Here is a 21,169-nt window from a genome sequence, read left to right as displayed (position 1 = left end):
ATCCTTCCAGCGATTCACTAGTTATCAAACTTGGTAAAAGTATGGATGATGCAAAGAGGAACTGAAAAGATTTTGGGGCAAAGGCCCTGTGACTTTTATCATGAAAGTCGCACAATTCCGTAATGATAACTTGTGAACCGGAATTTAAACCACACTTGACATGTTTTAATTGGAACACAAAGATGAACCGATTCAATTTTAGATTTTCCACATTCATGTCAAATTCTACTTTCTAGTTGGTTTTTGTATCCTCTCCATTTTCCTTCCTCAACCTAACCTTAACCAACTAATTGTGATTATGGATGTTTTTTTCCTCCTTCTCAATGCACAGTTTAGTTTAGTTTATGAAAATTTAGAATTGGTTGATTTACAGCACACTTGTTCTGCTTTGAAGGTGTGAACATCCATGCTAAGGGCTGTTAGTGCTACTATAGAGTTTGAGGTTTGGGTTTGTGTGCAAGGTGAGACTAATCGATCCCATTTGGCGAAATTCACTGAAATGTACAAGAGGTTGTTCAATGGTTATATCATGGACAATGTTCGAATTTTTCAAAGTAAAACCGATTTTATTCTGTTTGAGGAAACCTTTAACCGAAATTACAGTAAAACACCACTTTCATAAACTCACGGTGAGGTCCTCTCTGGACAGGAGGAGGAAGGCTCGGAAGAAGAGGGGCAAGGGTCCATGGGGTTCAGGGCCTCGTCGGTCCCTCGGCCCTGGGTATTTCGACCGAGGCTTCAGGCTTGCCAGTTTGAAGAACACGAGCAGGACGGCTTTGTGTCTCCCGTGGAGGAAGGAAGGACGAGCAACCGTGTGATGGACAATACGCTTGCCAATCTGCACGCCGCATCCCGGTGCGTCCCACATTGCCAACACTTGCACCTTTGAATCAGCTTCATGGGCCAGTTTCACTTGCATTGCAGTTATGAATTTTATCATCTGGTTTCAAAATAGTTTGGATGTTTAATGCAGCATTTAAATACGTTTACAATAAATAAATAAATGAAAACATTTAAAATGTTAAGAACAAGAAAAATCGGTTCTGCCATTGATCCAACAAGTACTTGCGTCATCGCTTCTTCCATCGATTGGTTTGTGATCGGAGCTTGAGTTTCCACACTTGTTAAACTACTGCCATAAATGTCCTCAACATTTGTTTTTATCCCCCACCGCGTGGCGGAAGGGGGATATTGTTGTCACCCAGGGCGTCCGGCTGTCCGTCCGTCCGGGCGTCAACATTTATAGCTGTGAGTGCGATAACTCATAAACTTCGCCATATCGATTTGAAATTTGGGTCGCACCTGTACCACCTGAAAAGGAAGAACCCTATTGATTTTGGGCGTTGCCGGATGCAAGATGGCCGACTGGGGCGGCGTCAACATTTATAGCTGTGAGTGCGATAACTCATAAACCGTTCACCATATCGATTTGAAATTCGGGTCACACATGTACCACCTGAAAAGGAAGAACCTCATTGATTTTGGGCATGGCCGGATCCAAGATGGCCGACTGGGGTGGCCATCTTGAAAAAAAATTTGCCATATCGATTTGAAATTTGAGTCGCACATGTACCACCTGAAAAGGAAGAACCCTATTGATTTTGGGCGTGGCTGGATGCAAGATGGCCGACTGAGGCGGCGTCAACATTTATAGCTGTGAGTGCGATGACTCAAACTGTTCGCCATATCGATTTGAAATTCGGGTCACACATGTACCACCTGAAAAGGAAGAACCAGCACCGGGCTCCCTCTCCCCTGCCACCACCTTACACTCTCCCCTGCCTCTCTCACTCTCCCACACTCTCCCCTGCCACCACCTTACAGTCACTAATCTCTTTCAGGTTGCATCTCCTGCTTAAGATGTAATCCACCTGTGTGCACTTTCCTCCACTCTTGTATGTCACCCTGTGTTCCTCCTTCTTGAAATACGTATTTACCACTGCAATTTCCATTCTTTTTGCAAACTCTACCACCATTTGCCCTTCCACATTTCTCTTGTTGAGACCGTACCTCCCCATCACCTCCTCATCCTCTTTATTCCCTTCCCCAACATGCCCATTGAAATCTGCTCCAATCACCACTCTTTCATCCTTGGATACACTCTCCACCACTTCATCTAACTCACTCCAGAAATCTTCTTTATACTCCATCTCACACCTCATATGTGGGGCATATGCACTGATGACATTCATCATCACTCCTTCAATTTCCAACTTCACACTCATCACTCGGTCAGACACTCTCCTCACCTCCAATACCCTCTTGACATAATCTTCCTTCAGGATTACCCCGACACCATTTCTCCTCCCATCCACACCATGGTAGAACAGTTTGAAACCACCTCCAATGCTCCTAGCCTTACTCCCCATCCACTTGGTCCCTTGTACACATAGTATGTCCACCTTTCTTCTCTCCATCATATCAGCCAACTCTCACCCTTTGCCAGTCATCGTCCCAACATTCAGAGTTCCAACTCTCACCTCCACACTTCTACCCTTCCCCCTCTCCCACTGCCTCCGGACTCGCCTTCCCCATCTCCTTCTCCTCCTTCGCCCAGCAGTAGCACAATTTCCACTGGTACCCTGCTGACCACCGGTACCGGTGGCGGTCGTTGGTAACCCGGGCCTCGACCGATCCGGCATGGAAATTCGTTTTGTTGTCCGCATAATGATTTGGCATAGGTTTTTACGCCAGATGCCCTTCCTGACGCAACCCTGGTCGCCTCTTATGACGCACAGGGATATGGTACACCTATTCTAACCGGGGCATACACCGGGCCCAGTTACACTGGTACTCATTTCGCCGACCTCGGAAGGATGACAGGCTGAGTCATCCCCCTGGTGTTATACGAGTTGGTATATATATATATATATATATATATATATATATATATATATATATATATATATATATATATATATACTCGTATAACACCAGGGGGATGACTCAGCCTGTCATCCTTCCGAGGTCGGCGAAATGAGTACCAGTGTAACTGGGCCCGGTGTATGCCCCGGTTAGAATAGGTGTACCATATCCCTGTGCGTCATAAGAGGCGACCAGGGTTGCGTCAGGAAGGGCATCTGGCGTAAAAACCTATGCCAAATCATTATGCGGACAACAAAACGAATTTCCATGCCGGATCGGTCGAGGCCTGGGTTACCAACGACCGCCACCGGTACCGGTGGTCAGCAGGGTACCAGTGGAAATTGTGCTACTGCTGGGCGAAGGAGGAGACGGGGAAGGTGAGTCCGGAGGCAGTGGGAGAGGGAGAAGGGTAGAGGTGTGGAGGTGAGAGTTGGAACTCTGAATGTTGGGACGATGGCTGGCAAAGGGCGAGAGTTGGCTGATATGATGGAGAGAAGAAAGGTGGACATACTGTGTGTACAAGAGACCAAGTGGATGGGGAGTAAGGCGAGGAGCATTGGAGGTGGTTTCAAACTGTTCTACCATGGTGTGGATGGGAGGAGAAATGGTGTCAGGGTAATCCTGAAGGAAGATTATGTCAAGAGGGTATTGGAGGTGAGGAGTGTGTCTGACCGAGTGATGAGTGTGAAGTTGGAAATTGAAGGGGTGATGATGAATGTCATCAGTGCATATGCCCCACATATGGGGTGTGAGATGGAGTATAAAGAAGATTTCTGGAGTGAGTGAGATGAAGTGGTGGAGAGTGTATCCAAGGATGAAAGAGTGGTGATTGGAGCAGATTTCAATGGGAATGTTGGGGAAGGGAATAAAGAGGATGAGGAGGTAATGGGTAGGTACGGTCTCAACAAGAGAAATGTGGAAGGGCAAATGGTGGTAGAGTTTGCAAAACGAATGGAAATTGCAGTGGTAAATACGTATTTCAAGAAGAAGAGGAACACAGGGTGACATACAAGAGTGGAGGAAAGTGCACACAGGTGGATTACATTTTAAGCAGGAGATGCAACCTGAAAGAGATTAGTGACTGTAAGGTGGTGGCAGGGGAGAGTGTAGCTCGACAGCATCGATTGGTGGTCTGTAGGATGATTTTGGAGGTGAGGTTGAGGAAGAGAGTGAGGGCTGAACCAAGGACCAGATGGTGGAAGCTGAAGGAGGAAGACTGTTGCGTGGAATTTAGGGAGGAGGCGAGACAGGTGTTGGCTGGTAATAAAGATGGGTGGGATGATTGGGCAATGACAGCAGAAGTGGTGAGGGAGATAGCTGGGAAGTTACTGGGTGTGACATCTGGACAGAGGAAGGAAGATAAGGAGACTTGGTGGTGGAACGAGGAAGTATAGGAAAGTATAAGGAAGAAGAGGTTGGCGAAAAAGCAGTGGGATAGTCAGAGATGAAGAAAGTAGGCAGGAGTACAAGGAGTGGCGGCGAAAAGGCAAAGAGAGAGGTGGCAAAGGCTAAGAAAAAGGCATATGATGAGCTGTATGAGAAGTTGGATACAAAATAAGGGAAAAGGATTTATACCGATTGGAAAGACAGAGGGACCGAGCTGGGAAGGATGTGCTGCAGGTTAGGGTGATAAAGGACGCAAGTGGGAATGTGCTGACGAGCAAGGGGAGTGTGTTGAGAAGGTGGATGGAGTACTTTGAGGAGCTGATGAATGAAGAAAATGAGAGAGAGAGAAGGTTGGAAGAGGTGGAGATAGTGAATCTGGAAGTGGGGTGGATCAGAAAGGATAAAGTGAGGACTGCTATGAAGAAGATGAAGAGTGGAAAGGCGGTTGGCCCAGATGACATACCAGTGGAGGCATGGAAGTGCTTAGGAGAAATGGCAGTGAGGTTGTTAACCAGATTGTTTAATAAAGTCTTGGAGGAAAAAAAAAAATGAAAAAAAAAATGTAACTGAAAAATTCCTATCGCCGAGTGATGTAGCCTCGTATAGAAATAGCACATACAATTATGTACACTGTACAGTACATAATACCTCATAATGATAATAAACAACAGTGTGGCCCTGTTATAATGCGATCGTTGAGGTCCATAAAACGTCATCGCGAAAAAAAACAGGATCTTGCTAAATCGGGATTCAAGGAAATCGGCTTTCAAACTGAACCAATGTTTGCACGTTTACCTTCGAGCAAGTAAATAACATTTGAATTGAAGAATTCCACGAATAAATCGTTGTTCTTAGTGGACATTAAAACACAGATTTATTTTTAGTGAGTTAAACAATCGCACTGTTCCGAAAATATATATCACACTTGACAGGTGCTCGTTTCTTCATTTGTAAATTATAACATCGATGCAATGATTACGTATTTATAAAATCCAAACGCTAATTATTCACCTTTCTATAATAATCGATGCGAGAGGAGATTGTAAGCTGATGCTAACAACACCGATGGCCGTCATGAACAGTACAAAGGTAAAACTAACGCGTCTTCCTTCTCTCTTGGATGTGTGTTACAATTGCCGACAGTATTCAGTACAGTAACATGCTGTACAGGTTTGTATCCGAGGAGCAATAGGCCACACCATATAGCCGAGGTGTCTCGGTTTGTGTAAGTACGATGTTCGAAAACGAAAAAAAAAATGATGTCGCTTAACGACGCGTTTCTCAGAACGTAACCCCGTCGTTAAGTGGTGTGTGTGTGTGTGTGTGTGTGTGTGTGTGTGTGTGTGTGTGTGTGTGTGTGTGTGTGTGTGTGTGTGTGTGTGTGTGTGTGTGTGTGTGTGTGTGTGTGTGTGTGTGTGTGTGTGTGTGTATATATATATACTAAATTTTGAAGCATCTGTTCTTCTACTTATCGTTAATTTTTCATGCGACGTTTAATTGAGCTAAAACCTCACAATGGGTTCACATCTCATGTGGGCGGAAGCATGTCGAGACGCATTCACATCGATTTCGAGTTTGGGCATCGCCCAACTTTTATCCTGTGCTCTGACAAGAGTGCTTACTGTTGGCACTTGAATTTCTTTAAAAGCAATAGTTTGCAAAATGGGTTCTTGTCGAAGGAGTAAAAATTGAGCTCTTGGTAAACTTTGGCAGTTTGTAATTGTGGAGGGAAGATGGAGTTCAGTTGCATTGATCGAGTCACAATTTATTTTGTAAGTATTCTCTCAATGCCTCGTATTAAACTCTTCGGACGGTGCAAGGCATTTAGCAAGTGCCGTGCCGTCTCACAATGGAAACATGCAATGCTTTCCTCTTATCATCTGCCTTTTAAGCGTGGTGTTGGCTTAACGATTAATGTGGCTGGCTTAAGATATTGGGGTCTTGAGTTCAAGCCCCTACCGTTGAATTAACACCAGGTGGGATTGACTCGGCCTGTCATCCTTCCGAAGTCGGCAAAATGAGTTCCAGCTTACTGGTAACGGGGCATTGCATTAGCGGTATAGCCGTGCCCCCAGTAAATGATGCAGCCAAGCAGCCACAGGCTGAAAATGAATTTTTTAAAAGCTACATTTTATGCTTTGAGCCACGAACTTGCAAATGGCTTACACATTTCATGGCACGTCCTTCGAGAACTGTGCAATGAAAAGGATTTTGTCTTCCATGTCACAACATCGTAATGTTGAGCTGGCCTACCTGATACCTAACGCTGGAATTAATCATTTGTCCATAAAGGTTGGCCAATGCTACTTTATCAAATAGTACTTCATTTGGTGAAATCAAACCAGCCTGCTCCTCCATCCTACATTACTTTTACATGACTCTTCTGTCTCCACCTCTCCCCTTGCAGTGCGGAGCTGCTCGAGCAGTTGAAAGCGGTCAAAGCTGAAAAACGTCAACTTCGGCGCCGCCTGAGAGATTTTGAGGACAAATTCTACCTGCAACACGGACGGCAAGTTTCTCACAACCCCAATGGAACAAAGCCGGCGTCTTCCTACACATGCTTTTATTAGTTTGACAAAAGCGACACAACTAAGTTTTCTACCATGACCAGTATGGGTCACCTCAAATTAACTCGCATGGTCAGGCTACCCTATAATTTCAAAGTTCAGCACCTGTGCAGGGCAATTACCCCACGCACACACGAAGCGAAAAGCGGGGTTAAGCAATTGGTTCACATCCGTCCGTCCATCTTTATCAGTTTATGATCAAGAAACAACTTGGTTAAAGCGAATGTTTAATTTTGAACACTAATTGGAGCACAAATAGGAAGACAAGTTTGCCGTTTTACCGTACTTTGGCTCTGAATTTGTCCCGACTGCACATGCACAGAGAGGAGTGAGAGAATATTTACTGTCTGCCTGCCTGGCAGTGAAAGAAAATTGAGAATCATTCCAAATAGAAAACTTAAAATTTTCAAGGATATAATGGACACAAACAGGCACGAATAACTAATGTACCATGTTAGATCGGGTGATGTAATAGACACTGGGTAAAACCCAGAATTTATTTATATGCCTTTAAACTTTTTATTAAAATTGAATTATACTAGTACATGCCCGTACATGCGTGCAAAAAAAAACAATTAACTTTAAAACCTCATGCCAGAAATAACAACCACACAGGCCGTTCCTTCGCTCTCATAAACGATGACTGGATTGGGGCATTGTGTTTATCTATAAATGCGCATAAGAAATCGAGAAATTATTAGAATACAGTAAGTCATCACTATCCGGAAGTGGTGCGTGCCTGTACGGAATGTTCACATGCATTCCAAGAATTATCGCTTTCATTGAAGTAACAACTGCTGTGATACTTACACACACAGAGTTAATTAAAATCCAAATTAAAATCAAGTTTACCTCCCTGTCTTTGCTTGCCATGACATTCGCTGCCATTGACCATTGCCACTCCTCCGCCACAGGAACTAAGGCGCCCTTTCCCTATCGGCCACGCCGACGCAGCAACGTGTCTTGTCATTGATTTGGTAAATAAATGGCCATAACTTGGGAAACGCTTGTCCGATTAATATCAAACCTTGAAAAGGCACATACGGCACATACTCAGGTCCCCAGCAATATAGCTGGCAAGAACACAAGTTGTCTTCAGCCCCTGGGAAGTGGGTGTGGCATAACTGTGCAGTTTGAGGTGAAGAGGTCATCAATATGTTTACGTACAATGCCAATTGATGCTGCATCCTTAATTGATCAATAAAGCCTCCATCTCAAACTGTGACTCGTCTTGTTGCAGTGTACAAGGGTGTTGTATTAGACTGCTTCAGTTGTGCTAAACTTCCAGATTATTTTTTTTTAATGATCTTCAAAATCATTATTTTAAAAATTGAAGTATATACATGAGCACTTTGTGGGATATGTTCTATGAACTCTAATGTTTGAAGTAATTGTCAAAATGAATATTTTTGGGAGGGTCACATATGTCTCTCTCTACAGGAATGTTCAACGTGAAGATCGGGAACCTTGGGCTGAACAGTACGCACAGTACAAGGAAGTAAAGGCCAAGTTGCGTCTTGTGGCTGCACTCGTCACAAAGAATGAAGCCAGGAGCACCACCTAGTTCTCACCAAATATAGGAAACGCTAAACAAACCAGCCACATGCATCCTGCTCGGGCTTAACTTCAAAAAGCCAAGTTCAACAGGAGCCAGCGGGTTTCATATTTATTCGCGTCAGGCACGTGTGTTCCAACCAGTTGACCAGCACGCATTCGTACTTTAACCCCAAGGGTGGGGATTTAAACGACCCGAGTTTCACTCTGATGCCTGTCGGTTACAAGATGTGCCGAAGATGCCAATAACTTTTGAGCTGGTGAGAATTAGCCTTTTATGCAGGCTTTGGTCTAAAAGACCCATCTTGTAGAAATGCACACAAACAATTAAAAGTTTTGTTCCATCATAGACATGCTGTGTGGCAGTGCCAATTTTTCTTCTGGGGTTGACTCCACCGTACACCACCCCACCTATCCCTGCCACCACAATCACTCCTCAGCAACCCTTTTGCATAATGACAGTGGCCATCATTATCTGGTATACTGTCCATACATGTCTGTGCTGTGATTGTGCATCTGAATAATTTGCTGCAATGGAGTTGCTGGAGAGGTAGATTTGAACTGAAACACTTCAACCTAATCCCCTCCTGGTGGATGGTCTTTTTGGAACTACCACTCCCAAGAGTCTTCACATTTGACTTGCTTTCATCTTGTGATGGCTCTGTAAATGTTGTTTTTTTTTTTGTTTTTTTTATTTTATTTACAATAAATACCATATTTTTGCTGTGAAATGTGACTGTTTGCAACTTCATTTGTGCAAGACGTCGCACGACACGAACACAAACGTGCAATATAGTCAGGCCTGAATTTTTTTTTTAATCAATTACATCATCGTCGCTTCTTCCTTTGCTTCATCCCCTTCTGTGCCCCTTTTCTTGCTGCATGTACAAGTCCTTTGAACTGTCCTTGCATTTTGGCCTTTTTCCTGTGTGGGAGAACAAACCAAACAATCAATGAACCCTGGTAATACTTTGCAAAGTTTTTTTTCAGCTCAAATCACGAACATCCATGCTCAGTTGTGTATACAATTTGACAGCTGCAAAAAGCAAGCACCAACCTGCGGTTAAGCTGAGCTTTGTTGAACGGAATATATGCATAGGGGTCAGGCTTTCCCTTCTTCTTCACATCGCCAAATGCCTTCTGCATTCACCGCAGACACATCACCAATATAAACGATCTGCCGGCATTCACAGCACACGGCTTTAAAACATTTGGATTGTTAGAATTTGCCGATGAAGACGAAACACCTTTTATCATCGTATTGCCATCAGAGACTGAAATTTGGCAAATGTATGGTAGATACAACACAAATGGTAAGATTTTGTCTTTAACCCAATTTGCAGAGTAGGTTGTATGGGTAAGTGTAGTACTGTAGTTATCCAATTCCTTGGAGTATTGTCAAACATCTTAACCAGCTATCATGTGGGTTAGAATACGGTAGATCATTGGACAAAGTTCCAGACATTGATCCTTTGACATAGATGAGCACTGCTGGGAATCGATGAGGGAAAGGGCCATGATATTTTCTACCCCCATTAACCTTCACTCCCCCAAATTTTCAGGTTTTCCTTCCTGACAGTTTGCTTCTGTATCCATCGGGTCTTGCATCTTCCCCGATTCCTCATCCCTTGTTTGTCCGTATATTTTGTCCCTCAGCCCTGCTGTTGACGTTTCCCCTTCTCTTTCTGCTGTTACTTTTATTGTGATCTGTTCTGTATTCTCGGTCTTCCATGAGCCGCAAATTTGTATCCACCAGTACCATCCGAGGGGAATAATGCTCATCGTAATTTTTGACGGTATACATCTCTACAGTCAGAAACTATGTGATAGCATTGCATTGGTGGTAGCCTTTTGTGTGTTATTAGCCGTTTAGTAACCCCATCCCAAAATAAACTTTTCTGAAATCTGCATAAGACGTAAGAAGTAAATGGTAATAACTTGCACGACCAACTTGCCAAAAATGAGACATTTTGCAAAGATTCTGGCAGAATTGTGTACTTGCCTTAGCGCAGTACTCTGATCCTGGGAGTTCTCCTTTCTTTGGCTCATGTGGGCGGTGGATTCCCGAACCACCGGCTGCAAAGGTGAAACATCTCAGAAAGACATGAACGGTAGGTAAATGGCTCAAGCCTCATTCACATGCATTTTCAACAACAAGCCTGAGTTGGACCTCCCCGTTTACTTATGGAACCCCTCTTGTAAACTTTTTTTTTTAAATTACAATCTCAGAGTTTTAATGGAAACATTTGGAACATTCAAATCATTTTTAGCTCGCCTGTTCGAAGAACAGAGAGCTATAGCGATACCCCCAGCGTGAGCGTGAGCGTGAAAATGTTAAATTTTTTTTGTATTACGGAAAAACTCCTTGACGGATTTCGACGAAACTTGGTGGGGGGGTTAGGTATGGTCCAAGGATCATGACATTAGATTTTGGACTTGGTCCCCCCCCAAAAAATGTTCGAGAATTTTTTTTTTTGCATTTCTACATGTTTTAAGTTTTTTTCCAACCCCCCCCCCCCCCAAAAAAAAAAAATTGTTCGAGAAAAAAATATTTTTTTTTGCATTTCTACATGTTTTAAGTGATTTCCAACCCCCACCACCCCAAAAAAAATTTAGAGAAATTTTTTTTTTTTTGCATTTATACATGTTTTGCGATTTCCAACCCCCCCCCCCCCCCCAAAAAAAATTGTTGGAGAGAAAATTTTCTTTTTTGCATTTCTACATGTTTTAAGTGATTTCCAACCCCACCCCCCAAAAAAAGTTGAGAAAAAAATTTTTGCAACTTTTTTTCAACAATTTCGATTTTTTTTTTTTTGCATTTCTACATGTTTTAAGTTTTTCCAACCCCCCCCAAAAAAAAAAAGTTAAGAGAAAAAAATTTTGTAACTTTTTTCAACAATTTCGATTTTTTCTTTGCATTTCTACATGTTTTAAATGATTTCCAACCCCCCCCCCCCCGCCCCAAAATAATGTTGGAGAAAAGAACTATAACTCTGTCAGCACTGTTGACATCGTATTTAATGAATAAGATATTAGGTTCACTTGAGTCAAGTCAGGTCAGTTATGGGAGCATGTGCCAGAACAGCGCGTCGCTGCATCCACTTTCCGCCGGTACTCCAGGGGCCTCCGTCTGGCCATCCCCCAGGCAGATCTTGAGATGATGGTCAACCTGCTGCAACCATGAGGCACGTGGTCAGCCCACTGGCCTCCTCCACTCATGAGACTCCCTCGCTGAGAGAATCTAGTGAGCAGGATCAGCGTCAGGAAAACGAGCCACATGTCCATACAGCCGCAACTGACGCTCACGGACTATGCAGGTAACAAATCTCATCCGAGTCTCTCTCAGCAACCGCTCGTTGGACACAAAATCCGACCAGCGATAGCCAAGGATTCTCTGAAGAGACCTGGTACCAAAAGAATTAAGTCTCCCTCTCAGATCCTTGGTAAGAGTCCAAGTCTCGCATCCATAGAGCAAGACTGGAAGTACCAAGGACCTGAAGACTCGGACTTTCGTCCTCCCGCACAGGTACCGGCAGCGCCACACCCCATGATCCAGTGAATCCATGACTCCCCAGGCCCGACCCAGACGTCTGACCTCTGACTCACAGCCAGCAGAGACATGAATATCACTGCCAAGGTAAGTGAATCTCTCCACGACCTCAACATCCTCACCACAAACAGATACAGACAGGACAGCAGCATCCAAGATGTCACCGAAAGCCTGGATCTTAGTTTTGACCCAAGAAACCCATAATCCCAGCGGCTCCGACTCCTCATTCAGCACCTCGAGGGCCCCAAAAGGATATCTAAAGTCTCCGCAAAGATGACTGCATCATCTGCAAAATCAAGGTCCGAGATCTTGACATTCCCAAACGATGCACCGCAGCTTGATCTCTCCGACATCCTCCCTAAAATCCAGTCCATACATGTGCTGAAAAGTGTGGGGGCCAGTACACACCCCTGACGAACTCCAGTAACAACTGGAAATAACTTGTCCAGACTTGTCCAGTAACAAGTCAGAGATGGTACCACCACACTTCACAGCACTCTCAGTACCAGAGTAGAGTTCAGACATCAGATCGATCAGTTTTGGTGGCACCCCACGAAGACCAAGAATCCTCCAGAGGACATCCCGATTCACTGAATCGAACGCTTTACAGAGATCAACATAAGCTGCAAGCAGCCCCTGCCGAAACTCTCGTCTGCGTTCGGTGAGGACACGAATAGCAAGGATACGGTCAATCGTTGACCTCTTTGGTGTAAAGCCTGACTGCTCTGGACGCTGGTGCTCAAGCAGATGGTGGCGAACCCTATCAAGAATTATCCGAGCAAAGACCTTGCCCGGCACTGAGAGCAGTGTCACCCCTCGGTAGTTGTTGCAGTCTTGGCGATCATCCTTCCCTTTCCAGAGAGGAACAACAAGGCCCCTCTTCCAGTCAGTTGGGATGATGCCTGTGTTCCAGGCAGGGCACAAAACTGCATGCAACGACACGAGTGCAGCATTTCCACCAGCCTTGAGAAGTTCAGCATGGATGCCACAGATCCCTGGAGCTTTGCCCCGTTTCAACCGGTTCACCGCAGCCCGTGTTTCCACAAGCGTAGGTGGACCACAGTTGATTCGAGGGTCAGCAACAGGGATTGTAACACCCTTGACGTCCAACTGGACAGCTGGGGGATCAGCCTGGTACAACCGCTCAAAGTAACCGGCCCAGCGGGCCTTCACTTCAGACTCCTCTGTCATGAGCCTACCACTCTCTGCTCAAACTGCAGTGCTCCGAGGGATGGGCTTGGATGAACGCAATGTGCGAATCCCCCTGTAAGCGGGACGAGAATCACCTGTCCACAGGTGATGCTCCACCCCCTCACAGATTCCTCGCACATAGGCCTCCTTGTCCACCCTCAGTGCACGTTCAGTTTTACGCCTCAGCTCCCTGAACAGCTCAGCTCTGCCAATCAGCCTGGCCCTGCGACTCTGGTCAATGGTATCCAGTGTCCCTTGAGAAACAAAATTCTTCTTTGCCCTGCGGTGAGCTCCAAGACATCCACCGGCAACATCAAGGACGGTGGTCTTGAAGGCACTCCACAACTCTTCAGGACCCCCCAAAGCACCCAGACCCCCAAGTGTCCACTCAGCCTGTTCGCAAACTCCTCAGCTACTCTCTCATCCCTGAGCTTGCCAACATCCAGCCTCGGCTAGGATGGTACCATTCACCAGGATTTAAGGTGCAGCTTTAGAGTTGCTTGAACAAGCCTGTGGTCAGTATTGAGGAACTGAACACTCCGGTAGACCCTGCAGTTCTGGATCATCCTCCAACGACCATTGAGCAGACGCACCAGCGTCCAGAGCAGTCAGGCTTTACACCAAAGAGATCATCCTCCAACGAACAATCACGATGTCAATGAGGACATGGTCAATCTCCTTTGCCACACCGCCAGCGTTGGAATCCCAAATCCAGCGATGAGCTTGTGGGCACTGAAACCATGAACCAGCCACCCTTAGTCCATGACTTCTTGCAAAGTCAAGGAACTTAGTGCTATTCTGGTTCATCGTTCCTGACCCATCGGGACCAACACACAACTCATAACCGTCCCTATCAGTTCCAGTCGATGCATTGAAATCCCCCAAGACGAGAAGTGTATCTCGTCTGGGGCACTGATCAACCACAGACTCGAGCGTGGCGTAGAATGCATCCTTCACGGTGAGATCACTCGCCTCAGTCGGAGCATAAACAGAGACCAGGGAAATGACACCTAAGGAGTGACGAATCCATAATCTCATAATACGCTCGTTGACCGGCGTTACCTCAATTATCATTGGGGTTAGCTTATTGGACACAGCTGCAGCAACTCCTTGGGTATGGTAACCATCAGAGCGACCAGACCAATAGTAGGTGTAACCACCCACCATTATCTCGCCGCAATCCGGTCTCCGAACCTCAGAGAGAGCTGCAATCCCGATGTCCAAACGCTTGAGCTCAGATGAAAACAGAGATAGGTGATCATCCTCTCTTCAGGATAGGACATTCCAGGCACCCACCCGAAGGGACCGCCTCAGGTTAACCCAAGGAGACCGCCTTCTGGTGGACGACACCTCAGCACCACTTCGACAAACTCTCCCGCAATCTGACCCAGGGATGTTTCCCCGTGGTTTCCCTCCTATCATCAAAGATTGGGGGTCCCGAAGGCTTTGCCTCAATCCCGTCATCCGGTGAGCTGCCCTGCAAAGGGAAGCTGCACAGGAGGTACTCCCACGGAGTGGGTTTTCAGCATTTTTTGCGTTTTTGTGTTTTGCGGAATGAAGGGTTTTATGGTGGCCGGAGTGCAAATCCTGCCACCAACCTCCTAATAAAAAAGTAACCCAACTGCAGGAGGATGTCCGCAGACAGTTGGGCACTAGATATGGATGGCCGTTGGTTCACAAGGAGCTCCTCCGCCCTGTGAGGTCACTTGAGTGATGCAGCAGTATTGGCGGCGGAGGTTTTGCACTCTCCCAAGTGCTCCCCCTCTAGTTTCCTTTCTAATGTTTTTATCTAGCACTATATATATATATATATATATATATATATATATATATATATATATATATATATATATATATATATATATATATATATCGGGGCGTATTATGTGATACCGGTCGTCCGTCCGTCTGTCTATCTGTCCGTCCGTCCGTTCCTGTCCGCACTCAAACTCCCAAAGTTTTCAACTTTCACGTTTCATTTTAGGTACATAGGTACAGACTGTGGAGACATACGTTCGTCATCTAAAGTGGTTGCCATGGCAACCAGGATGCTGTTTTCCATGTCGTAGCACAATTCTGTATATACCTTCTTGTTCGGGCGTATATTGTGCTCACTTGCGCTCTTGTTACTGATTACAATATACAAATACATATATTGCTTTATAATTATACTTCACTGCAATGCTTCATAAAAAAATATTAATTATTAGACTAGTCTTTTAAAAACGATAAATGTATAAACAGGCGAGCATTGGGTGGCTTTGACACCAACTCTGGTTAACAAGCACGATGTGCGAAAATACTCTTGCACCCACATCCAAACCAACAACAGGTGCTTGTACACACGGAGTGAATATTCCATTTCTGCTGGTGATGTGGCCAGGCCCTACACTGCTCTCTACCCACGATCCTAAATTGCCAAAGGTAGAATGATAGCTGTAACATCTGTTTGAAATCTGGATGCAAATAATCAAAGGTGGGCGATAAAGGATTGTGGCCGTCTGTAGGCCTCGGTCGGTAAACTAATGACCGCCATGTTTTGTGATGTAAATAACCCAATAGTAATGTAGAAACATTCCTGAATGAGGCACTGCAGCAAAAACAGCGTCACGTATTGTCATGTCTTCAGAAAGAAAAACATGTTCTCAAAAGCAAACTGCAGACGCTTGCAATCCAAAGTGGCTTGGTACTTACAATGGCCATCCACTCGCTGCCAATACGACATTTCGAGTGGGAAGAGTGCGATGGAAGGTTCAACCGCTCTCTTTACAGACCAAAACAAGCACCACTATATTATTACCTATTTGGGACTCTCAGCCATATCAACGCCTTGCTCGTGATGACCGTGCAAGCAGAGCAGCCAAAAATAAATAAACAAATAAAACAAACTATCTTGTTCACTTGAGGCAGCAATTCTGATTCGTTCCAGGTGTATCGGCTCTCGTATGACGGTGCATTTCTGTGGCCGGTGCATTGAGTTTCAAAACTGACACCGTGAACACAAATCGATTAAAACCATTTGTGTAAAAGCTTTTGCTCGTCAAAGCAGATTGGGTTGACGACACATCCACAATTTCATACAATCCATGCGAGTTTAAGACAGTACCTCTGTACTTAGGTGCAATATCTTCATCCCCCAATTCTTCTACTTCTTCTACTTCTTCTCTGATGAGTTTTCTCTTGCGTGTGTTCTGGACCAAAAAAACAAAAACAAAACAGAAGCAAATATTTCACAACGAACGTTTAAGATGAGGCAGGAAACGAGCATATTCAGCACAGCACCAGTAAGGAGCAATAAACTGTTCGCGTACACACGGAGAACATTTGGGGTTGGGTGTATGGGGTGGAGGGGGGAGAGGTGCATTAAATTGAGAAAAAGGAGAGAAAGCGGGAGGGTAGACGAGAGAAAACGCGATTTGGCATACGAGGAAAGAAACTAACAAAAATCAAGGATGTTATGAAAAAGCAGGAATCCTCACTACAATTCATGGACTGGTGTTTGTGTGTTTGTCGCGCTACTCCTCATGCAGTTCTGGGCCGATTAGATACACCAGCAAAGTCCCAGCCCTGCGGGCGATCTTGTTCTAAGCATGCAACACGTTCTTCTGACACATATCTTTATTTGGGCGGTGTATCGGCAAGTATGCCTGGTGTTGGCTTCATGGTTAGGGTGGTGGGCTTGGGATCCAATGATCCTAAGTTAAAATCCCGCTCAGCTGTTTAATTAATACCAGGTGAGGTTGACTCTGCCTGAGAGAGAGAGAGTTGACTCTGCCCGGAGCCTGGTGTTGGCGCAGTGGTTAGGGCAGCGGCTTGGGATCCAAGAGGTCCTGAGTTCAAGCCCCGTTGGGCCACTGAATTAATACACCAGGGGGTTGACTCAGCCTGTCATCCTTCCGAGGTCGGCGAAATGAGTACCAGTATACTGGGCCGGTGTATACCCCGGTTAAAATAGGTGTACCTTATCCCTGTGTCGAGGCGACCAGGGTTGCGTCAGGAAGGGCATCCGGCGTAAAACATGTGCCAAATCACTATGCGGATCATACGGATGATCCGCTGTGGCGACCCCTCATGGGAGCAGCCGAAAGAAGAAGAAGAAGAAGTTGACTGCCTGTCATCCTTCCGAGGTCGGCAAATGAGTGCCAGCTTGCTGGTATCCTGTGTCGGAGTGGCGACCTGTACAGGATTGTGTCCAATAGCCAAGGAGACTGCTTAGGCAGCACCAACGCTCTGCACAGAGTCTGGTCCCAATGGAATGGAAATGAAGACTTGTAATACCTTTTCCCACCTGGAGGCGGCGCTACACGATACACATTTATGTAGAAAATTTGCGTCCCTCCCCCTCCTGCCAAGACCACCGGCAAAGATAAAAACGCCCCGATACATTAATTGGGGTCATGCTGATCATATGTAGCAAGTCTGGATGTAATTGGAACCCAGAAGTGCAGGAGAAGTAGCGCAACAAACAAACCCACAAACACCGGTCCGTAAATTGTAGTGAGGATACTTGACTCCAATTAATGTAGAGGGGTGTTTTTATCTTTGCCGGTGGTATTGAAGGCAGGGTGGTGAGGAGGAAGAGGACACAAATTCTCGATGTAAATGTGTATCGTGTAACGCCGCCTCCAGGTGGGGGTTACAAGTCTCCACCATTTACAGTGCAGTATTGCTGTCCCCACGTTTTCCACTGCAGTGAGGTGTTTTGAATTATAAGCAGGAGGTATGATTTTGCTTCATGCACGTAAACCGGGTTTTTTTTGGGGGGGAGGGAGTGATTTGAGGCAGCCATCAGTTGCTTATACACCACCAAATAAAAGTATAGCCAGAAGAACGTGTTGCATGCTTAGAACAAGATTACCCAGAGGGTTGGTACTTTGCTAGTAATCGCCGGAACATCCAGGTGGGAAGGGGTTGGTGATCGGGAGGAAGGAGGTCACGGGTCAACAATTCTGCCATTTTTGCACGCAAAATAGACAAGCTACCTCCACAACAGTAGCTAAGAGTTGCCCAAAATTAGCTAGATAGGATATAAGCTTCTTGGGTACAAAGCGGATTTGCTATTTCAATTTTTTTTATTTTAAAAAAATACCCTAAATAAGTTACTAGCAGGACAAGCCAGGAGGTACGCACACTCGCCTCCAATCTGTCTCGCCTGGGTTTGAATCACAACTCAGCTAAAAACTGTCATTGCAGTGTTTCACAGGCAGGGCAATTCATCAATGTGAGTGCCGTCCCTCGGATGGACGTTCAACGGGTGTCCCGTCTGCCGGCATTCGTTGGTGAACGTTGAGGACTGCCACAGAGGCAAACCACCAAGTGTAATCCTTGCCATGAGGATGCTTTGGCAGCAATGAACCCGTCTTCAGGTGGAGTACCAGAAAGAAAATAAATGCTATACAGGTACAAGGACTTATCCTAATTAATGGCATCAATCTCTTAACAAGAAAAACCCTCCTTTAATATGGAAGGCCAGTATTGATGGCGAGAGCAAGTGCAAGACGTTCAGCCTCTTGAGACGTCTAACACTTCTTTTTCTTTGTATCCATTGGGAAAGTCAGAGGAATCAACAAATAAAAACACGACGTTCTGATGATCATCGAAGGTGCTGAAGATTATGGATTTGCACACCACCGATTATGGATTTTGGCAATTCGGGGATCAGAGATGACCTTGTACATTTACCGCCCTGTGGGACAAGCAGACACCAGTCTGGATTCCCCCTCCACCTAAGGTGGACGGAGGTTATGCTTTCACCCCCGTCTGTCTGTCTGGATGTGAGCAGGACACCTCAAAGTTGGAGACGGATTCGGATGAAATACGGTGGACAGGTTGGGTGTGTGACAGGGACGAAGCGATGAGATTTTGCTGAAGATCCGGATATGAGAATCTTATAAGCAATTCTTCACCAATGAAAGATAGGGCCAAAAATGGTGTTTCAAAAAGTAATGGACGGATTACGACAAAACTTGGCAGACGAGTTGGTTAGGTGCCGAGAACAATCCGATTCGATTTTGGTTCAGGTCCAGATGCAGATCCGGCCTATCAGTGGGATACAAAACGTAAACTGTTCAGCCTGGCGGAGATGTGCGCTCTCCCAAGTGCCGTTCTCGCTTTACATGGAATGAAAGGAGATTGGTATGCAATGGGCAAATCAACACACGACTGTATCTGCTATTGGATAAATCTATTATTATTATTATTATTAAAAGGCAATTTGTTTTGCTTTCACACCCGGCACTGCATAATCTCAAATGTGTGGTTGTCAAATTGTTTAGTTTACTTGACAAAGTAATATTATGAGGCAGAAACATTAAAACTCACCTTTCCACCAACCTCCGCCATCAGTTCTTTAAGGTCATCTTTCACTTTACCGGAACCTTGTCAGAAACAGCAACATGGAAAGGGTGACGGGAACGACATACCTCAGATCCATCTTTCACCTTCTTTGCTTTTGATCAGAAATATATTTTTTGTTTCTTTTTTCATTATTCTAATTTGTCTTTGAAGACTACATATTCCCTTTTAGCCATATTACTCTTTACCTTTCAAGCTTTTGGACTTCTCCAACTTTTCCTCCTCTTCATTATTGCAGATAATGAGCCGGCCATCGGGGGCCATCTTAAAATCGTGCTGCAAGGTGGCAGACATCTTCACCGGTTTGGTGGCTGTCAGGAGACACCATTTCACGTCAATGATGCAGGCACAGTCCAGAAAGTGTCTCCTCCACTTGTGTACAAGAAGTTACAACCGTCCTCGAGTACTTCGCGGACGTACTCCGAAACCATCTACCCACGATCATCGCGCTCACCGAGCACTCGTCGAGACACAACTGGGTCCAAAAAGTCCAGCGGATCATCTTGACCCCCTTCTTTTAGCCAGGCATCAACGCGCAGAGTTTTGCGTCCTTTCTTTGTGGACTCAACTTGCTCTTCTCCCTCCTCTTCATCATCATCACTCTCCGCTAACACCTCCTCAATACTGCGATGGAAGTCGGAACCCACACAAACACTTCTTTATCATAGAAGTGACAATTAGGAAGAACAAAAAAGTAAATAAAAGGACCCATCAGACACACCTGTTTCCCATGTCTCGCTTGTCATTCCCAGGATGATGCTCGGGCTCAGCCTTTCGGTTTGCTCGTAGGCGGCGCCGACGTTCCTCAGATTTTCGGATGTTTTGTAAAACCTTGTGATATGGCTCAGACAGGAAGCCGTGGATCAAATCAAAGCTGTAATATCACATGCAGAGCCAATCAAGGAACAATGCACTGCATTTCACAAATATCATCATACACAGAGCATACGGTGCCATCTCTGACACCACCGTGCACTCACCCAAACTTGCGCACGAGGCGGATGAGTACGTGACGAACCGCGGTGCGGAAATGACGACGAGTCTGTTCGCTCCAGCTCACAAAACTGTCCACCTGGAATCATGGCAACTATTGATCAAGTTATCAAAATGCATTCAGACATTTAACGACCAACATGTTCAATACATCAGCATGGTCCAACCAACAGTTTTATCTCTGCCACCAAAGGTTTGTCTGTCTGTCTGTCTGTCTGTGAGCAGGATATCTCAAAAGGTTATAGACAGATATGGACAAATTTGGTGGACAAGTTGGGTGTGTCACAAGAACAAGCCAATTTGATTTTGGTTAAGGTCTGGATGCAGATCCAGCCTATTGGTGGAGCACAGAACGTGAACTGTTCAGCCTTAGTCCGTGAGCTAGACAAAAATTCAGTATCAAATTTGGGGCAAAGGGAGACCTTACTTTTTTGGTGAGAAATAACCTATATTTCACGAAAATGTTTGCTGGCCCATCATCCATGTTCGTTTTTAGGCGTTATCCTCAAGGGGGCACTCTTTGAGGGTCAAACTAACCGATTTTTTTTCTTTGCAGGTTTGTGAACAAAAATGTATATATTATCTAACTGTCAAGATCAATTTGTGTTTTGATGACAATAATATGGTGTAATTACGTTATATATGTAATTTATTTAATGATAATGAACTACTTTTTCAATCTTCAAACGCGTTTTTCTCCAATATCTTT

The 21,169-nt window shown here is 45.1% G+C and overlaps 2 protein-coding genes across 2 annotated transcripts in view; one reads left to right on the top strand and one right to left on the bottom strand.

Annotated features, from left to right (window-relative positions):
* LOC147018382 (protein FAM13A-like) overlaps window positions 1–9,108 on the top strand; it is a 94,191-nt gene extending 85,083 nt beyond the window's left edge. Inside the window, exons 21-23 of the mRNA XM_085897969.1 lie at window positions 650–855; window positions 6,659–6,760; window positions 8,259–9,108. Coding sequence (XP_085754095.1) covers window positions 650–855; window positions 6,659–6,760; window positions 8,259–8,382 — 432 coding nt within the window. The 3' untranslated portion in view covers window positions 8,383–9,108. The remainder of the gene's footprint in view (window positions 1–649; window positions 856–6,658; window positions 6,761–8,258) is intronic.
* Window positions 8,469–21,169, bottom strand: part of RRP12 (ribosomal RNA processing 12 homolog) — a 94,939-nt gene continuing 82,238 nt past the window's right edge. The window contains exons 26-34 of the mRNA XM_085897968.1: window positions 20,448–20,539; window positions 20,189–20,341; window positions 19,922–20,091; window positions 19,656–19,778; window positions 19,435–19,490; window positions 16,220–16,304; window positions 10,375–10,448; window positions 9,430–9,512; window positions 8,469–9,297 (exon numbers count right to left, since the gene is read on the bottom strand). Coding sequence (XP_085754094.1) covers window positions 9,201–9,297; window positions 9,430–9,512; window positions 10,375–10,448; window positions 16,220–16,304; window positions 19,435–19,490; window positions 19,656–19,778; window positions 19,922–20,091; window positions 20,189–20,341; window positions 20,448–20,539 — 933 coding nt within the window. The 3' untranslated portion in view covers window positions 8,469–9,200. The remainder of the gene's footprint in view (window positions 9,298–9,429; window positions 9,513–10,374; window positions 10,449–16,219; window positions 16,305–19,434; window positions 19,491–19,655; window positions 19,779–19,921; window positions 20,092–20,188; window positions 20,342–20,447; window positions 20,540–21,169) is intronic.

The sequence above is a fragment of the Eptatretus burgeri genome, chromosome 10 (genome assembly GCF_056783735.1).
Source record: "Eptatretus burgeri isolate ZD-2024b chromosome 10, Ebu_testis_v1, whole genome shotgun sequence".
Lineage (NCBI taxonomy): Eukaryota > Metazoa > Chordata > Myxini > Myxiniformes > Myxinidae > Eptatretus > Eptatretus burgeri.
Note: the sequence above shows the minus strand (reverse complement) of the source record. Positions and strands in the feature narration are given on the sequence as shown.